Below are 20,000 nucleotides of genomic sequence, written 5' to 3' on the forward strand. Positions count from 1 at the left end.
TTTTGTCACTTTTTGACACTTTTCCGGAGTTCTTTGTCAATTTTTTTCACGCTTTTGTTCTTGTTTTTTCGACATTTTTGTCACTTTTTCAGACGTTTTGTCACTTTTTCGACAGTTTTTGTCACTTTTTCCGACATTTTGTCACTTTTTCGACAGTTTTTGTCACTTTTTCTGACATTTTGTCACTTTTTCTGACATTTTGACACTTTTTCCGACGTTTTGACACTTTCCAACATTTTGACACTTTTTACGACATTTTGACACTTTTTCCGACGTTTTGACACTTTTTACGACATTTTGTCACTTTTCCGACAGTTTTTGACACTTTTTACGACATTTTGTCACTTTTCCGACATTTTGACACTTTTTACGACATTTTGACACTTTTCCGACGTTTTGACACTTTTTGACACTTTTTCCGACGTTTTGACACTTTTTCCGACATTTAGACACTTTTCCGACAGTTTTTGACACTTTTTCCGACATTTTGTCACTTTTCCGACGTTTTGACACTTTTCCGGAGTTCTTTGTCAATTTTTTTCACGCTTTTGTTCTTGTTTTTTCAACATTTTTGTCACTTTTTCCGACGTTTTGTCACTTTTTCCGACATTTTGTCACTTTTTTCGACGTTTTGTCACTTTGACAGTTTTTGTCACTTTTTCTGACATTTTGACACTTTTTCCGACGTTTTGACACTTTTTCCGACATTTTGTCACTTTTCCGACAGTTTTTGACACTTTTTCCGACATTTTGTCACTTTTTCCGACGTTTTGTCACTTTTTCAGACGTTTTGTCACTTTTTCCGACAGTTTTTGTCACTTTTTCCGACATTTTGTCACTTTTTCCGACATTTTGTCACTTTTTCGACAGTTTTTGTCACTTTTTCTGACATTTTGTCACTTTTTCCGATGTTTTGACACTTTTTCCGACATTTTGTCACTTTTCCGACATTTTGACAGTTTTCCGACATTTTGTCACTTTTTCCGACGTTTTGACAGTTTTCCGGAGTTCTTTGTCAATTTTTTTTCATGCTTTTGTTCTTGTTTTTCCGGCGTTTTGTCACTTTTTCGACAATTTTTGTCACTTTTCCGACATTTTGTCACTTTTTCGACAGTTTTTCTTTACATTTTCGCCACTTTCCCTTTTTTTTCCGAGTTTGACACTTTTCACATTTTGACAGTTTTCAATTGTCCTTTCCGCGTTTGACAGTTTTCGAGTTCTTTGTCAATTTTTTATTTTTTTTTTTTTCCGACGTTTTGTCACTTTTTCGACAATTTTTGTCACTTTTTCTGACATTTTGTCACTTTTTCTGACATTTTGACACTTTTCCGGAGTTCTTTGTCGATTTTTTTTCGCGCTTTTGACGTTTTTGTTCTTGTTTTTTTCGACGTTTTTGTCACTTTTTCCGACATTTTGACACTTTTTCTGACGTTTTGTCACTTTTCCGGAGTTCTTTTTTTCTGCGTTTTTGTTCTCGTTTTTTTCGACATTTTGACACTTTTACGATGTTTTGTCACTTTTCCGGAGTTCTGTGTCGATTTTTTTCTGCGCTTTTGATGTTTTTTGCGACATTTTTGTCACTTTTTTCTTCGTCCTTTATCAATTATTTTCTTCAAATGTTATAAAATTGAATAAAACACCCACATTCAATGAAAGTAGAGAACTGATCATTCATATTACTTGTGAAGAGCATTGTACGGAACCATCCACGTTATTATTTTTGACAATTTGGTTGAAAGAAATACAAATTTCTGATATATAGAAACATTTTGAAAAAAAAAATGGGTCAATTTTGACCCGAGGACGACAGTAGGTTTAAACAAGAGCGTCGGCTTAATGTTATGTTTGGTTTCAAATACATTTCAACTCACAAACGTGACTGAAATTTCAGTTTTCAGTCGGTCCGTCAACCACTTTGGACCAAAAATATCTCGACAAATATCAGATGGATTTCCAGGAAACTCCGTCCAGACGTCCACGTTTCCCAGACGACGAATCCTACCGACTTGGTTGGTCCTCTGACTGTTCCTCTAGCGCCACCATGACGTTAACATTTGTGATTTTGAGTGAAATATCTGAACATTGTTTGCAGACGTTCACGTTCCCCCTCGGGATGACTGGGAATAACTTTGGTAAAAATGACCTTCCAGTGTTTCCTTTAGGATTTTTTTTTTTTTTTAGCAGTGGAGCCAGGTCTGTCCAAACGACCAAATTTATATTATTATTACACTGACTCACTTACCGTTTTAATGTTCCCAGATGTTTGACATCAGGACGATGACCTGACAGAACTGACAAGTTGAACGTTGTCCAATTAGAACGGACCCACCGCGGTGACGTTTTTGGTGGAGCTGTTCGTTCAATAGTCCACTCGGAAGAAAGTGAACGTTTTGACGATAACCTCCATCAACACGACAGTATGTGGAGTTAAACTGGACATGCCCAATAGCCTCTGAATAGTTCCACTTGTTGTTAAAATGCAATGTGAGCGGCAGCCAATGGGGAGGGTGCATTATGTCGGCAGTAACAAGTAATAACCGGGAATAGCCGTGTTACATGGACCCTTTATATTCCACTAATAATCAGAATAAGAATAAAAATGCCTCATGTAAATAAATAAAATATGTATCTGTACTCTACTGGAGTATTATTTTTTCCTCCTACTTCCACTTTTACTTCAGTACATATTTCAGTACTTAAGTAGTACATTTTAAAATAAACTACTTGCAATACTTAAGTACTTCCACTTAAGTGTGGTGCTAAAAGAGCACTTCAACTTCTACTCAAGTCACTTTTTTTGATAGAGCACTTGTACTTTTACTCAAGTCTGGGTCTCTAGTATTTTATACATGTCTGTTTATATGTAAATTAAATAAAATATATACACATGAGTCATTTATTTATTTCTGGATGTATTTACATGAGTCATGTATGTAGTTCAGGACGTATTTTATAGGCATATTTATTTAATATAGAAGAAAATGGCATTCCATGGTATTTACGGTATGTTTTTAGCTGTGATACGGTAATTTATAAAATAAAATAAACTGTGCTGCGCCTCTCCTTCTGTCTTTACGACCTTGATGTAGCTCCTGTGTTGGTATTTACGGTATGTTGTTTTTAGCTGTGATACGGTAATTTAAAAAAAAATAAAAAAATTTAAAACTGCTGCGCCTCTTCTTCAGTCATTATGGCCTTGATGTAGATGTGTTGCTATTTACGGTATGTTGTTTTTAGCTGTGATACAGTAATTTATAAAATAAATAAACTGTGCTGTGCCTCTCTTTCAGTCATTACGGCCTTGATGTAGCTCCTGTGTTGATATTTATGGTATGTGCTTTTTAGCTGTGATACGGTAATTTATATAAAAAAAAGAAACTGTGCTGCGCCTCTCTTTCAGTCATTACAGCCTTGATGTAGCTCCTGTGTTGATATTTACGGTATGTGCTTTTTAGCTGTGATACGGTAATTTATAAAAAAAAAAAAAAAAAAAAAAAAAAGAAACTGTGCTGCGCCTCTCCTTCAGTCATTACGGCCTTGATGTAGCTCCTGTGTTGATATTTATGGTATGTGCTTTTTAGCTGTGATACGGTAATTTATATTAAAAAAAATAAACTGTGCTGCGCCTCTCTTTCAGTCATTACAGCCTTGATGTAGCTCCTGTGTTGATATTTACGGTATGTGCTTTTTAGCTGTGATACGGTAATTTATAAAAAAAAAAAAAAAAAAAAGAAACTGTGCTGCGCCTCTCCTTCAGTCATTACGGCCTTGATGTAGCTCATGTGTCCGGAAGTAGCTCCGGTTTGTTCGGCTTCTCATTTTTGACAGAAAGAAAAGCTCCAGAAAAGCAGCTGAAGAGTTGTAAAAGTTCTGTCCGGCGGCGGCTGGTGTGACGGAGGCCGGGCGGGCTGATCCGGTGAACCCCCCGGGGGCTGAAACATGGGCCTCCTGGCGAGGGTACGGAAGGAATGGTTCATCGTCGGGATAGTGCTGGTCATCTTATCGGCCAAACTGCAGCCCAGCGTCGGTGTCAGAGGAGGTGAGTGATATGTCCGAGTTTGGCTCTGAACATCCACTGAAGTTCACTACAGTCTCTAAACAATGTCTGCACGTGAATGCAACCGTCTTACAACCACCGGATAATGTGTTATATTAATTACTCACAGGGGTGGCTACTTTTGGTACGTCTGTGCCATACTTAGAAAGAGTTCCCCCCTCTTTATCTTTAGTGTTAGCTTCACATCACACATGGTCTCGTAGACGAAGGATTAAGACCTTATATTAACCGTTAGAAGTCACCTGAGAAATCGGCATAGGTGTGGTTATTATTTAAGTTATTTTACTTTAAATAAGCTGCCAACTTTACGACTTGGTTTAACTCCGTTTCGCCCATCGCCCCGGAACGTAGACTGTAAGAATTACTAGAAAACTGATCAGAATAGTCAAATGTCTTCCCAAATACGTGTTCATTCATGTACATAATGTACGCCGAATTCAAGTTTGGATCTTTTTGATTATGTCAAGTTAAGCACCTTTTTTTTATTGATTTTCTTTATAACTAATATGTTTAAAAAAAGAAACTGTACTCTTAATTTCGCGATTTTCTAAAGGAGGTTTTGTTCGGAGTTCACATACACGATAGAACCGTGTGTGTGTGTGTGTGTGTGTGTGTGTGTGTGTGTGTGTGTGTGTGTGTGTGTGTGTGTGTGTGTGTGTGTGTGTGTGTGTGTGTGTGTGTGTGTGTGTGTGTGTGTGTGTTTTTTTTTTTTGTGTTTCCCCCTCCTCCTCCCTACCTGGCACAGCAGTGACACGTTGCATTCAGCAGTATGTCAGGTTGTATTTCACCCACCTCTCCTTGCTCCCGTAAATGCGCATGCACGAACTCACTATTTTATGAGCTTACATCATTATTTCCTCACTTTACTCAAACTTAGCAATGCATTTTTTTTTCAGGTTTTGACATTAGTAGAAAAGTGATAGCCTATAGATAAAAACGACTTCCTCCGAGAGGTAATTCACACAGTTATCACCTTCACTGATATAAGTGGAGTCAGAGATCAGCTCCAGTCACACCTTCATATCTTACCCCGTAGATTAGATAAGCTCCTGTGCTGTTTACTGCCTCAGATGCTGCCTTCAAGTGCTCCTCGGAAACTCCTGCTTCAAACAGCAGAAGTTTCTTCACGAATATGAACAAAGTGACTGGAAAACATGTCTTTTGGTCTGTTAATATGAATAATATCAACACCGAGCGGGCCTGGGATTTTTAAATTACTATTCATCACTAACACATACATGTACGTGCATTTTGGAGCCGATTTGAGATACTTTGTGTACTACTGGGTAGATAAGTAGAGTAGTACTGCATCATATTATGTTTTCTTGAACGTAAAGAGCAACTTGTCGAATAAATGCAGTGGAGTACAGGGTACAGTAATCGCCTCTGAGATGTAGTGGAGTAGGTGAAGTGGCATAAAATGGAAATGCAAAGTCAATGTATGTCAATTGTAAATGCATTTGTTTTGTTTTTTTTCTTTTCTCTCTCTCTCAGGGCCATTAAAGCCGGAGATCACCATCGCGTACGTTGCCGTCTCGCTCATTTTTTTCAACAGCGGCCTGTCACTAAAAACAGAGGTAAGAAACAACAACGCTGTCACTGGGGACACTTGGCTGTGTTTAAATAATAGATTGTTTGTTTTTTAAGAGGCTCTGGATTACCGTCCGGTTGTCCTCGGGTCGAAATTTGACCCATTTTCAAAACGTCTCTATATGAAAAATATGGGTTTCCATCAACAAATTGTTTCCAAAAAAAAATAACGTGGATGGTTTCATACAATGTTGTTTAGTGTAAAATAAATGATCAGTTCAATACTTTCAATTAATTTGGGTATTTTTATTAGATTTTATAGCATTTGAAGAAATAAAAATTGATAGGAGGTTGAAAAAAGTGACAAAAATGCTTCAAAAATGTGTGGGGAAAAAAATACAAGAAAAACTTCAAAAACAATCGACAGAGACATCAGAAAAAGTGACAAACTTGGAAAACGGTGACAAAAAAAGTGAGAAAAAGCTTCAAAAACTTGAAAAAAACCTCAAATCGACAAAGACATCGGGGAAAAAGTGAGAAAAAACTTGGGGATTTTTGTTTTCAAAACGTCAAAAAAAGCCACAAAAGTGTCGAAAAAGACGACCAAAACATTGAAAAAAGGGTTTTCATTTTGACCCAGAATGACAAAATGCTGCGTGGTCGAAAAAAAAATAGATTTTAAATCAATGTTTATATGAGTGATGCGATGTCGACTCATAACATCCAGCGAAGGACCTTTTTTAAGAGGCTCCGATATAAAGCTAGAGAGAAGATATCGGTGTTACGGTAAACTACTCCATCTAAAGAGGAGTAACGCTCCAAAAGTTTGGCGAAATTTTGGCCAGGAAAAAACAACAACTGGCATGGCCTTTTTCACCGATTGTGTGTTCATGTTAAATAAAATGTACATTAGAGCTATAGGGCGTAGTTTCTGTTTCTGTCTCCCCCCCGTGAGGGATTCTTCTAAGTAACGACAATAATTATGTCGCGCGTCCACATGATACAAGCCTTCTGTGATCTTTAATAAAACGTCAAGAAAATATACTTTATGAATGAATCCTAAAAGTATTAAAGATAAGTCACAAAAAATCAGAAAGTGATAAAAAGTCAGAAACAAAATCTTGAAAGTAATAAAAAAGATACAGACACACACACACAAAGATCACACACTCACAGAGACACACACAGACACACACACACACAGAGATCACACACTCACAGAGACACACACAGACACACACACACACACAGATCACACACTCACAGAGACACACACAGATCACACACTCACAGAGACACACACAGATCACACAGACACACACACACACACTAGACAGACACACACTCACAGAGACACACACAGATCACACAGACACACACACAGATCACACAGACACACACACACACACACACTAGACAGACACACACACACACAGAGACACACACACACACACAGACACACACACACACACACACAGATCCACACACACACACACACACACACACACACACACACACAGAGACACACAGAGAGACACACACACACACAGAACACACACACACACACACACACAGAGATCACACACTCACAGAGACACACACAGATCACACAGACACACACACAGATCACACAGACACACAAACACACTAGACAGACACACACACACACAGAGACACACACACACACACACACAGAGACACACACACACACAGATCACACAGACACACACACACACACACACACACACACACACACACACACACACACACACACAGAGATACACACACACACACACACACACACACACACACACACACACACACACACAGAGACACACACACACACACACACACAGAGAGACACACACATAACAGTGGTATTATTTAATAATGCACCAGGGTTCCTTGTATAACTTCAGTGTATTTCATAGCCTCCTGGAAGACTGTGATGATGTGTATATTTGGCAGGGGGGCAAGAAAATGTTTTAATTTTCAATAAAAAAATAATTTTCCGCGTACATGTTGTGTCTCTTTGTGGGATTTTAGTCTCTGTGGATTTTTGCGTCTCTTTTTGGTCATGTGTTTCCCTGTGGGGTCGTTTTGGGTCTCTGTGGTCATTTTGGCGTCTCTTTTTCACATCGTGTTGGCCTGTTATTTTCACCTTAACGGTGTCTAAAACGTTGGAAACACCGGAGCAGATGATAACACTCCGAAGGCTTAAGGACAAAGCTTGCTAAAGAGGTCCGACTACAATCATCGCTAGATCTGAGAAAAGGCTTCAAGTTACATTCATTCGGTGAACCTAGACCTCATAACAGCGTCAGTTCTCTGACAATCTCTTTCGCATCAGGGGAACTTGGTTCTGCCACTGATTTATCACTGATTTATCACTGATTTATCACTGACTGAATCCATATGGAATCAAATCGTATGCGTACCTTGTGATTCAGATTCAAATCGAGTCAGGACACCAGTGGCGATACGCGGCCCTGAAGTAACCGTTATATCAGCTGATGAATGTGTGAGTGATGATGCGATGATGTAATGATGTAATGATGTGATGATGTGATGATGCAATGATGTGATGATGTGATGATGTAATGATGTGATGATGTAATGATGTAATGATGTGATGATGTGATGATGTAATGATGTAATGATGTGATGTGATGATGTGATGATGTGATGATGTGATGATGTGATGATGTAATGATGTAATGATGTAATGATGTGATGATGTAATGATGTGATGATGTGATGATGTGATGATGTGATGATGTGATGATGTGATGATGTGATGATGTAATGATGTGATGATGTGATGATGTGATGATGTAATGATGTGATGATGTGATGATGTAATGATGTAATGATGTGATGATGTAATGATGTGATGATGTAATGATGTAATGATATGTGTCTATAGGAGCTGACCAGCGCGCTGCTTCATGTCCGGCTCCACCTGTTCGTTCAGTCCTTCACGCTCGTCTTCTTCCCGCTGGTCGTCTGGCTGCTGCTCAAAGTGCTCGCGCTCACCGCCATCGACCAATGGCTGCTCAGAGGGTAGGGTGTGTCTGTGTGTGTGTGTGTGTGTGTGTGTGTGTGTGTGCGTGCGTGCGTCTGTGTGTGTCTGTGCGTGTGTTTGTGGCTGTGTGTGCGTGTGTGTCTCTGTGTGTGTGTGGCCCTGTGTGAGTGTGCGTGCGTCTGTGTGTGTGTGTGTCTCTGTGCATGAGCGTGTGTGTGTGTGTGTTAGTGGCTGTGTGTGTGTGTGTGCGTGCGTCTGTGTGTGTGTGTCTCTGTGCATGAGCATGTGTGTGTGTGTTAGTGGCTGTGTGTGTGTGTGTGTGTGTGCGTGCGTCTGTGTGTGTCTCTGTGCATGAGCGTGTGTGTGTGTGTTAGTGGCTGTGTGTGTGTGTGTGTGTGTGTGTGCGTCTGTGTGTGTGTCTGTGCGTAGCGTGTGTGTGTGTGTGTGTGTGTTAGTGGCTGTGTGTGTGTGTGTGTGTGTGTGTGTGTGTGTGTGTGTGTGTGTGTGTCTCTGTGCGTAAGCGTGTGTGTGTTAGTGGCTGTGTGTGGTGTGTGTGTGTGTATGTGTGTGTGGCTCTGTGTGTGAATGCCATCCTTTATTTCTAGGTCCCTGCCTGACCGTACCTGAAGGGCGAGTTATGAACGCACACAAAGAGTCACATTCACTGCAACGTGTGTGTACTTGTCCATCTATATTTGTGAGGACCAGTTTCAGGGTTTGGGGAGATTTTTGGAAAAGTGAGGACATTTTGGTCTGTCCTGACTTCTGCGACAGACCTTTTTAAAAGGTGTTTTCAAATGGTTTTAAGGTTCAGGTTAGGGTTAGGTTAGGTTTGGAGAGAGACATTAGGCATCCTGTTACTAGTTATACCTGTCTGTCTCCTGAACACACTGTAAAAAACATCTCCTCACTATCTGCTAGCTGTCTGTCCCCTGAACACACTGTAAAAAACATCTCCTCACTATCTGCTAGCTGTCTGTCCCCTGAACACACTGTAAAAAACATCTCCTCACTATCTGCTAGCTGTCTGTCCCCTGAACACACTGTAAAAAACATCTCCTCACTATCTACTAGCTGTCTGTCTCCTGAACACACTATAAAAATATCTCCTCACTATCTACTAGCTGTCTGTCCCTGAACACACTGCTAAAAATATCTCCTCACTATCTACTAGCTGTCTTCCCCTGAACACACTGTAAAAAATATCTCCTCACTATCTGCTAGCTGTCTGTCTCCTGAACACACTGTAAAAACATCTCCTCACTATCTGCTAGCTGTCTGTCCCCTGAACACACTGTAAAAAACATCTCCTCACTATCTGCTAGCTGCCTGTCCCCTGAACACACTGTAAAAAACATCTCCTCACTATCTGCTAGCTGTCTGTCCCTGTACACACTGATACTAAAACATCTCCTCACTATCTGCTAGCTGCCTGTCCCCTGAACACACTGTAAAAACATCTCCTCACTATCTGCTAGCTGTCTGTCTCCTGAACACACTGTAAAAAACATCTCCTCACTATCTGCTAGCTGCCTGTCCCCTGAACACACTGTAAAAAACATCTCCTCACTATCTGCTAGCTGTCTGTCTCCTGAACACACTGTAAAAAACATCTCCTCACTATCTGCTAGCTGTCTGTCCCCTGAACACACTGTAAAAATATCTCCTCACTATCTGCTAGCTGTCTGTCTCCTGAACACACTGTAAAAAACATCTCCTCACTATCTGCTAGCTGTCTGTCTCCTGAACACACTGTAAAAAACATCTCCTCACTATCTGCTAGCTGTCTGTCTCCTGAACACACTGTAAAAAATATCTCCTCACTATCTGCTAGCTGTCTGTCCCCTGAACACACTGTAAAAAATATCTCCTCACTATCTGCTAGCTGTCTGTCTCCTGAACACACTGTAAAAAACATCACCTCACTATCTGCTAGCTGCCTGTCTCCTGAACACACTGTAAAAACATCTCCTCACTATCTGCTAGCTGCCTGTCTCCTGAACACACTGTAAAAAACATCTCCTCACTATCTGCTAGCTGCCTGTCCCCTGAACACACTATAAAAACCTCTCGGGATGAGGAGGAGTGAGGGGCGAGCTAGCCTCGTTTTGTTTGATAATACTTTGAACGTCAACAAGAAGTCACCCAACATTGCTTAGAGCAGTGGTTCTCAAACTTTTTTCAATAATGTACCCCCCCCTTTGAAATATTTTTTTTAGCCACGTACCCCTGGACTAGGGCAAAGCATTTTTGGTAGAAAAAAAGTCTATATAAAGTATATAAAGAGGTACATTACAGCTCTGCACCATTTAGTGTCTGATTTACTTAACAAGCTTGTAACTGAAACACACTTAAATGTTACTTCAGATGTTTAAAATCCATAACTAAATTAATTTTAGGAATTATGCATGACTGATATATTTGAAATTAACATTTCTAAAAGGAATCTCACGTACCCCCTGCAGTACTCCAAAGTACCTCTAGGGGTACACGGACCCCCATTTGAGAAACACTGGCTTAGAGCACCTTTTTAAGCAGGAAACTAGCGGCAATGTAACCTTAACGGGCAATTGTGCACCGTCAGTTTCGTGCAGTTTTTACCACTGACAGGCTCAGATTATTATATTATTATATTATATATCAGATAACTGTCTGTCTGACTAATATTATGGGATGGATCCCTACAGAGACAGACCTTTTTGTTAAAGAGTAAGATCCTTTTTCTTTGACATGAAACAGCCCCCCGACATCGCTATCGCCAAACCCACCAGACTCCATTTATAAAAAACGAAACAAAAAAAAAAACAGTCTTTTTATAATCGTAAAACTTAAAAGTCCTCTTTGGTTTGTCTTTCCACTGTTCCAACAATCACCACCCTGGTTTCGGGGTGTGTAAGTTTTAATTGGAAGTCGCTTTGGATAAAAGAGGTCAACCACATTTACACATTTCTATACACGCAGAAATGACAGTTTATTTGGAGTCTGGTGGGTTTGGTGATGGCGATTTAGGGGCTATTTTATAATAAGCAAAAGTTATATCTAGGTCTGTCTCTGAAGGGATCCTTTCCAAACAGCACTTTTAGTGGACGGACATTAAAGGTGCAATTCCTGTTGTTCTAGGGCTGCTCGATGATGAGGAAAAAAAATATATAATCACGATTATTTCGGTCAATATTGAAATTGCGATAATTTAACACGATTACTCGTTGGCTTCTGGAAAGATGTTGCAATTATTGAACTTTAAAAAAACAGTGGAAAAAGTTTCAACAGAAAAAAAACACATACAACTGTGAAATTTGCCTTAATGCTAAATTTTATTTTTTCATTCAGAACACAAAGAGAAAATAAGAGTTTACTTCTCTAAACGTAACGAGCTAAATAAGTTTTTCTCGATTATTCAGTTTTTGTGATCGTCGGGAGCCGAAATAATGATCGCGATTACATTTCGAGCACCCTGACCTCTGACCTTTTTAAAGAACCGCAGCAGAGGAAGGAGAAATGTTCTTGATGACGATTCTTTCTCCTTCTCCCCTCCTCTTCATCCGGTTGCTGTGGTTGCCTAGGTTACAGACGGTGAGCTGCATGCCCCCTCCGGTCTCTTCGGCTGTTATTCTCACCAAGGCTGTCGGAGGCAACGAGGTAACACACACACACACACACACACACACACACACACACACACACACACACACACTATAACACATTTAGGTTATCATCCACCAGTGTTTGACAAATGGTGTAATAATGAAAAGTAATACTGTGTGTGTGTCTGTGTGTGTATGTGTGTGTGTGTGTGTCTCTCTCTGTCTGTGTGTGTGTTTGTGTCTCTCTTTGTCTGTGTGTGTGTGTGTTGTGTGTCTCCGTGTGTGTGTCTCCGTGTGTGTGTGTGTGTGTGTGTGCGTGTGTGTGTGTTTGCATGTGTGTATCTCCATGTGTGTGTGTGTCCGTGTGTGTGTGTGTGTCCGTGTGTGTGTGTGTCTCCGTGTGTGTGTGTGTGTGTGTGTGTGTGTGTGTGTGTGTGTGTGTGTGTGTATGTATGTATGTATGTATGTATATGTGTGTGTGTGTGTGTGTATGTATGTATATGTGTGTGTGTGTGTGTCCGTGTGTGTGTGTCTCCGTGTCTGTGTGTGTGTGTGTGTGTGTGTGTGTGTGTGTGTGTGTGTGTGTGTGTGTGTGTGTGTGTATGTATATGTGTGTGTGTATGTGTGTATGTGTATGTGTGTGTGTGTGTGTTTCCAGGCTGCTGCCATCTTTAACTCAGCGTTTGGAAGCTTCCTGGTGAGTTTTCCTCTGAAGGGGCGGTGCTGAACATCAGTGTGAGCTGTGCGTGGAGGCGGAGCTCTAATCGTGTCTTTCTGTCCTGCAGGGAATCGTAGTGACTCCAGTGCTGCTGCTGCTGTTTGTAAGTCATTCACCTCATTATTTACCTCGCTCGCCACCTTCTTACTGAGAGCCAGCTGAGAAGATTGGTAACACTTTTATGTCCAGACAGTAAATACGAGGGTGCGTTCAGACCAAAAAAAGAGATCCAGCGGTGAATTGAAGTATAGTCTTTATTTTCAACTTCTACATCCATGATGTTTAACCGCAGAGTAACCATAGACCGTAATATAAATGGACCAACAGATCCAGTGTCTCTGGACCGAGACCAGTGAAGGATATTAGAAGTCACTTTTCCGGTGATCTCTTGCTTTACTGCGCAGCCTCCAACTGAGCTTGAAGACGTAGATGTGACGTGAGCAACCTGTCTGAAAGTGTGAAGTCTTCTGGTAGCTGTGCTGAGAGAAATCTCAATCATTCCCAATCTTACAGAGACGGAGAGCGTAGGTATATGTAAGGAGATAACATAAGCACAGGCTAATTACTGATCACTAACATGCTAGTTAACATTAGTAATTAAACCTAAACAGCTAATGTAAGTCCAAACTGCCTGCGAGCTTCTCCTGTACTATACGGTAATTCCTCTACTATGTGACACAATCGTTAGCCTATTGTTATAAAAGCGTCTGCTACGGAGCCATAACGTGAGGTACCTTTTATACATTGTCGTGTTTCTTTAGAAATAAACAACGGACAAATAGAGTCTTTAAACGCTTCAGATGTAAAGTTATTCGCTGTCAAAATGAATGGGAGTCAATAACAGCTAACAGCTAACAGCGGGTGAGAGCTAGGTAGCATCAAAATGGCGCCATAGGAGCTACGCGTTGGGGAGAGAGGCTTACCCCCTTGAGAGTAACGTCCGACCATCTGCTTCCTGTTTATGCCGACACGCACACGCCCAGTGTGTGTGTGTCATGTAAATTTTTAGCAGTGGGGGCAGGTCTGTCCGATATAGAAGTTATGAAGGTTTACTATTTCTATTGATCAATAAATTGTTAGTGATGTTTAATATACAGTACACGGGAAAACAGCGGGAACATTTCGTAAAAGGAGATAATAAAAAAACGGAAAGGGCGTTAAAATTCCCTTTTTATTCAAAGGCGATAACGCTTTGATAAAAACGGGGAAAAAAGTGTCAGACAGAAGCACATTAACGTTAGAAAAACACTGATAAATAAACTGGAAAAAAGAAAGTTCAAAGTGAGTTGATTAACTGTTATTTTCTTATCGCCAATCGTTCCGGACCTCTGAGCTGAAATAAAAATGAGATCCAGACCTTTAAGTGATTAGTTTGAGCAGCCCTGCGATAGATAGATGGATAGATGGATAGATAGATAGATAGATAAGTCAATGTACATATCTGTGTGTGTGTGTGTGTGTGTGTGTGTGTGTGTGTGTGTGTGTGTGTGTGTGGTGTGTGTGTGTGTTGTGTGTGTAAGTAACAGTGTTTGTGTAACCTCCTCCTGGTTCTCCTCCTCCAGCTCGGCTCCTCCTCCGCCGTTCCTTTCTCCTCCATCTTCTCTCAGCTCTTCATGACCGTCGTGGTTCCTCTGGTCCTGGGTCAGGTGGGTAGGATGTCTAATAACTCTCGTGTTGTCCTCGGGTCAAATTTGACCCATTTTTGGGTTTCTTTCAATGAAATTGTCTAAAAAAAAAAATTAACATGGATGGTTCCAAACAACGCTCTTCACAAGTAAAATAAATGATCAGGTCACTACTTTCATTTGGATTATTTTTATAGCATTTGACAAAAAACATTGATGAAAGAACATTGAAATAAATTGAAAAAGCTTCAAAAACATCGGAAAATGTGACAAAAAACGTGGAAAAAAGTGATAAAGACGTCGGGAAAAGCTTCATAAACAACAAAAACATTAAAGAAAAAGTGCAGAAAAAACCCGACAAAAACATCGTAAAAACCCGATAAAAACATTGAAAAAAAAAAAGAGAAAAACATCGTAAAACCAACAAAAACATCGTAAAAAAATAAACAACCAAAACATTTATTAAAAAAACCGAATAAAAACATTGTAAAAGTGACAAAATGTCGGGAAAGTTGAAAAAACATCGTAAAAACCCGATAAAAACATTGTAAAAAACCCGAAGGAAAACATCGTAAAAAATCCGACAAAAACATCGTAAAAAACCCCGAGAAAAACATCGTAAAAACCCGACAAAAAAAAACATCAATAAAAACCGACAAAAACATTGTAAAATAACCCGACAAAAACATCGTAAAAAACCCGAGAAAAACATCGTAAAAACATTGTAAAAAAACCCAACAAAAACATCGTAAAAATTCCGACAAAAACATTGTAAAAAAACCCGACAAAAACATTGTAAAAAGTGACAAAAATGTCGGGAAAAGGTGAAAAAAACATCGTAAAAACCCGATAAAAACATTGTAAAAACCTGAGAAAAACATCGTAAAAACCCGATAAAAACATTGTAAAAAACCCGAGAAAAACATCGTAAAAACCCAACAAAAAACCCAACAAAAACATTGTAAAAAAACCCGACAAAAACATTGTAAAAAAAACCGACAACAACATTGTAAAAAGTGACAAAAATGTCAGGAAAAGGGGAAAAAAACATCGTAAAAACGACTAAACATTAGGAAAAGCAACAAAAAAGACGACCAAAGCATTAAAGCGTTTTAATTTAAAATCTCGGACGAAGAAAAACTGAAAGTTGCGTGGTCGACAGGAAGACAACACAAGGGCTGAGGGGAGGACTTCCTCCATCGGGGATACTGCGGCTTCTGACCTTGTTGCAGTTCCACTCTGGTTCCATGTGGGGGCGCTCACACGGCCCAGTGCAGAATGAATGGAGGTCTATGGAGACTCAACGACTCAACCTGTAAGAAATCAAAAGGACATAAGGACTCGTTCATTCAACTTTCGACCTATAATCCATGTTGAACTCGCAAAAACTACAATAAAATCTGAGATTGTTCAACGGCAATCAGGCGAAAGAGACACATTTAGCCGTCTAGCTCCATAGACTCCCATTCATTTAGCATCTAGCTCCGTAGACTCCCATTCATTTAGCCGTCTAGCTCCATAGACTCCCATTCATTTAGCATCTAGCTCCATAGACTCCCATTCATTTAGTCGTCTAGCTCCATAGACTCCCATTCATTTAGCATCTAGCTCCATAGACTCCCATTCATTTAGCATCTAGCTCCATAGACTCCCATTCATTTAGCATCTAGCTCCATAGACTCCCATTCATTTAGCCGTCTAGCTCCATAGACTCCCATTCATTTAGCATCTAGCTCCATAGACTCCCATTCATTTAGCATCTAGCTCCATAGACTCCCATTCATTTAGCATCTAGCTCCATAGACTCCCATTCATTTAGCATCTAGCTCCATAGACTCCCATTCATTTAGCATCTAGCTCCATAGACTCCCATTCATTTAGCCGTCTAGCTCCATAGACTCCCATTCATTTAGCATCTAGCTCCATTCATTTAGCATCTAGCTCCATAGACTCCCATTCATTTAGCATCTAGCTCCATTCATTTAGCATCTAACTCCATAGACTCCCATTCATTTAGCCGTCTAGCTCCATAGACTCCCATTCATTTAGCCATCTAGCTCCATAGACTCCCATTCATTTAGCATCTAGCTCCATAGACTCCCATTCATTTAGCCCTCTAGCTCCATAGACTTCCATTCATTTAGCATCTAGCTCCATAGACTCCCATTCATTTAGCATCTAGCTCCATAGACTCCCATTCATTTAGCCATCTAGCTCCATAGACTCCCCATTCATTTAGCATCTAGCTCCATAGACTCCCATTCATTTAGCATCTAGCTCCATAGGCTCCCATTCATTTTAGCATCTAGCTCCATAGACTCCCATTCATTTAGCATCTAGCTCCATAGACTCCCATTCATTTAGCCGTCTAGCTCCATAGACCCCCCATTCATTTAGCATCTAGCTCCATAGACTCCCATTCATTTAGCATCTAGCGCCATAGACTCCCATTCATTTAGCCCGTCTAGCTCCATAGACTCCCATTCATTTAGCATCTAGCTCCATAGACTCCCATTCATTTAGCATCTAGCTCCATAGACTCCCATTCATTTAGCATCTAGCTCCATAGACTCCCATTCATTTAGCCGTCTAGCTCCATAGACTCCCATTCATTTAGCATCTAGCTCCATAGAGTCCCATTCATTTAGCCGTCTAGCTCCATAGACTCCCATTCATTTAGCATCTAGCTCCATAGAGTCCCATTCATTTAGCATCTAGCTCCATAGACTCCCATTCATTTAGCCCCGCTAGCTCCATAGACTCCCATTCATTTAGCATCTAGCTCCATAGAGTCCCATTCATTTAGCCATCTAGCTCCATAGACTCCCATTCATTTAGCATCTAGCTCCATAGAGTCCCATTCATTTAGCCGTCTAGCTCCATAGAGTCCCATTCATTTAGCCGTCTAGCTCCATAGACTCCCATTCATTTCGCCGTCTAGCTCCATAGACTCCCATTCATTTAGCATCTAGCTCCATAGGCTCCCATTCATTTAGCATCTAGCTCATAGACTCCCCATTCATTTAGCATCTAGCTCCATAGACTCCCATTCATTTAGCATCTAGCTCCATAGACTCCCATTCATTTAGCATCTAGCTCATAGACTCCCATTCATTTAGCATCTAGCTCCATAGACTCCCATTCATTTAGCATCTAGCTCCATAGACTCCCATTCATTTAGCCGTCTAGCTCCATAGACTCCCATTCATTTAGCATCTAGCTCCATAGACTCCCATTCATTTAGCATCTAGCTCCATAGACTCCCATTCATTTAGCATCTAGCTCCATAGACTCCCATTCATTTAGCCGTCTAGCTCCATAGACTCCCATTCATTTAGCCGTCTAGCTCCATAGGCTCCCATTCATTTAGTCTGAAAAGCTCCGCGGCTCGCGTGAAAATAGACCTCTCGCGTATGTTTGGCGGAGCGGAGAGCCGCTTCACGCGCGCGGCTGGTGGGGTATCAAGCATTGACTTAAAATGGCTGCGATTGCTAACAGGGGCGCCCCACGGCGCCTCCGGAAGGCAGCACAAGCATGCCCGGTTGGGGAAACAGTAGGTAAGTGAGCTGTTGTTCTCTCTTTGTGTGTGTGTGTGTGTGTGTGTGTGTGTGTGTGTGTGTGTGTGTGTGTGTGTGTGTGTTTAGGTGTGCCGTGGTTTCTTCAGGGAGTACCTGGAGCGGAGGAAGCTTCCGTTCGGCGCCATCAGCAGCGTCGTCCTCCTCCTGATCATCTACTCCACCTTCTGCGACACCTTCAGCAACCCCAACATCGAGCTGGACCCCACCAGCCTGCTGCTGGTCGTCCTCATCAGTCAGTACACTCTGTGTGTGTGTGTGTGTGTGTGTGTGTGTGTGTGTGTGTGTGTGTGTGTTGTGAGCCTCCTTGCTGTTGTGATCCTAAGTTTCCCTACGTTTTTCAGCAGTTTTTCCCCCCCCATTCATTCCCACTCATTTCCCTGTAAAATGAAATGTGTAAAGATACACACACACACACACACACACACACCACACCACACCACAGAGACACAAACAACACAGAGAGATACACTCACAGAGACACACACACTTTCACAGAGAGACACACAGACACACACACACTTTCACAGAGACACACAGACACACACACACACTTTCACAGAGAGACACACACGACACAGAGACACAGAAAGAGACACACACACACACCACACAGAGACACACACTCTCACAGGGAGACACACACACACACACACAGACAGACACAGACACACACACACACACTCACAGAGACACACACTTTCACAGAGAGACACAAACACACACTTTCATAGAGAGACACACAGACACACACACACTTTCAGAGAGACACACACCTCACACAGAGACACAGAGAGAGACACACACACACCTTTCACAGAGAGACACAAACACACACTTTCATAGAGAGACACACAGACACACACACACTTTCAGAGAGACACACACCTCACACAGAGACACAGAGAGAGACACACACACACTCTCACAGGGAGACACACACACAGACACAGGGAGACACACACACACACACACACACACACACACACACAGACACACACACACAGGGACACACACACACACACACACACACACACACACACACACACACACACTACAGACAGTCAGTTAAATATGTAGAAATGTAAATTAGAGCATTATTGACGGTACAGAGCTCCACTGTTTCTGTCCGTATGTCAGTTATTAGGAACGTTGTCGTTACTACCGCTTTGCATTGTGGGATATGTATCCTGAACCCCGCCAACGGCACTATGTTCAGCTAGCCGGCTGTGACTGTGTTGCCACATGTCATTATTTTATTATCATCAGACGCACAAATCAGCTGTACGTCAACGTAACTAACCCGACTTTCACTCAGTCCCTGGTCACCTGGACGATGACACGCTGGAACGCTGCCAAGGCGTGACTTGAAGTCGTGACTTACGGGTTAAAAATAGTGCGTGGGACGCAGCGTGAGGTTTTCTGACGTACTAAATAATCTGGAATTCGGGACGCAGACATTCTCTGTCTGTCTTCGTTGGTCATGTTTTACAAAAAAAGGTCTAAAGGTGACGCACACAGTGAACTCTGTTTCTCTCTCTCGGTGCAGTTTTCTCCATCCAGATCAGCTTCATGCTGCTCACGTTTGCCTTCACTACCAGGTGAGCCTCCTCCTCCTCTATCACTCTATCACTCTACCACTCTATCACTCTACCCCCCCCCCCGATACACACACACACACACACACACACACAGATACGTATATACACACACATACACATATATACATACACACACACACAGATACGTATATACACTCACATACACATATATATACACACACACACAGATACGTATATACACACACATACACACACAGATACGTATATACACACATACACACACACACACACACACACACAGATACGTATATACACACACATATA

General features: G+C 41.2%; 2 protein-coding genes across 4 annotated transcripts in view; both read left to right on the forward strand.

Moving 5' to 3' along the window:
- Nucleotides 1–46, forward strand: part of ttc29 (tetratricopeptide repeat domain 29) — a 9,503-nt gene extending 9,457 nt beyond the window's left edge. For all 3 annotated transcript variants that reach the window (XM_039821464.1, XM_039821462.1, XM_039821463.1), the window contains one exon: nucleotides 1–46. This exon is cut by the window's left edge and continues 485 nt beyond it. The gene's annotated coding sequence lies outside the window, so the exon portion shown is untranslated.
- Nucleotides 47–3,783: 3,737 nt separating this feature from the next.
- slc10a7 (solute carrier family 10 member 7) overlaps nucleotides 3,784–20,000 on the forward strand; it is a 23,742-nt gene continuing 7,525 nt past the window's right edge. Inside the window, exons 1-9 of the mRNA XM_039821873.1 lie at nucleotides 3,784–4,039; nucleotides 5,552–5,634; nucleotides 8,514–8,650; nucleotides 12,176–12,251; nucleotides 12,855–12,893; nucleotides 12,982–13,017; nucleotides 14,477–14,560; nucleotides 18,184–18,349; nucleotides 19,664–19,715. Of these exons, the coding sequence (XP_039677807.1) occupies nucleotides 3,940–4,039; nucleotides 5,552–5,634; nucleotides 8,514–8,650; nucleotides 12,176–12,251; nucleotides 12,855–12,893; nucleotides 12,982–13,017; nucleotides 14,477–14,560; nucleotides 18,184–18,349; nucleotides 19,664–19,715 (773 nt within the window). The 5' untranslated portion in view covers nucleotides 3,784–3,939. The remainder of the gene's footprint in view (nucleotides 4,040–5,551; nucleotides 5,635–8,513; nucleotides 8,651–12,175; nucleotides 12,252–12,854; nucleotides 12,894–12,981; nucleotides 13,018–14,476; nucleotides 14,561–18,183; nucleotides 18,350–19,663; nucleotides 19,716–20,000) is intronic.

Source organism: Perca fluviatilis, chromosome 14 (genome assembly GCF_010015445.1).
Source record: "Perca fluviatilis chromosome 14, GENO_Pfluv_1.0, whole genome shotgun sequence".
NCBI lineage: Eukaryota > Metazoa > Chordata > Actinopteri > Perciformes > Percidae > Perca > Perca fluviatilis.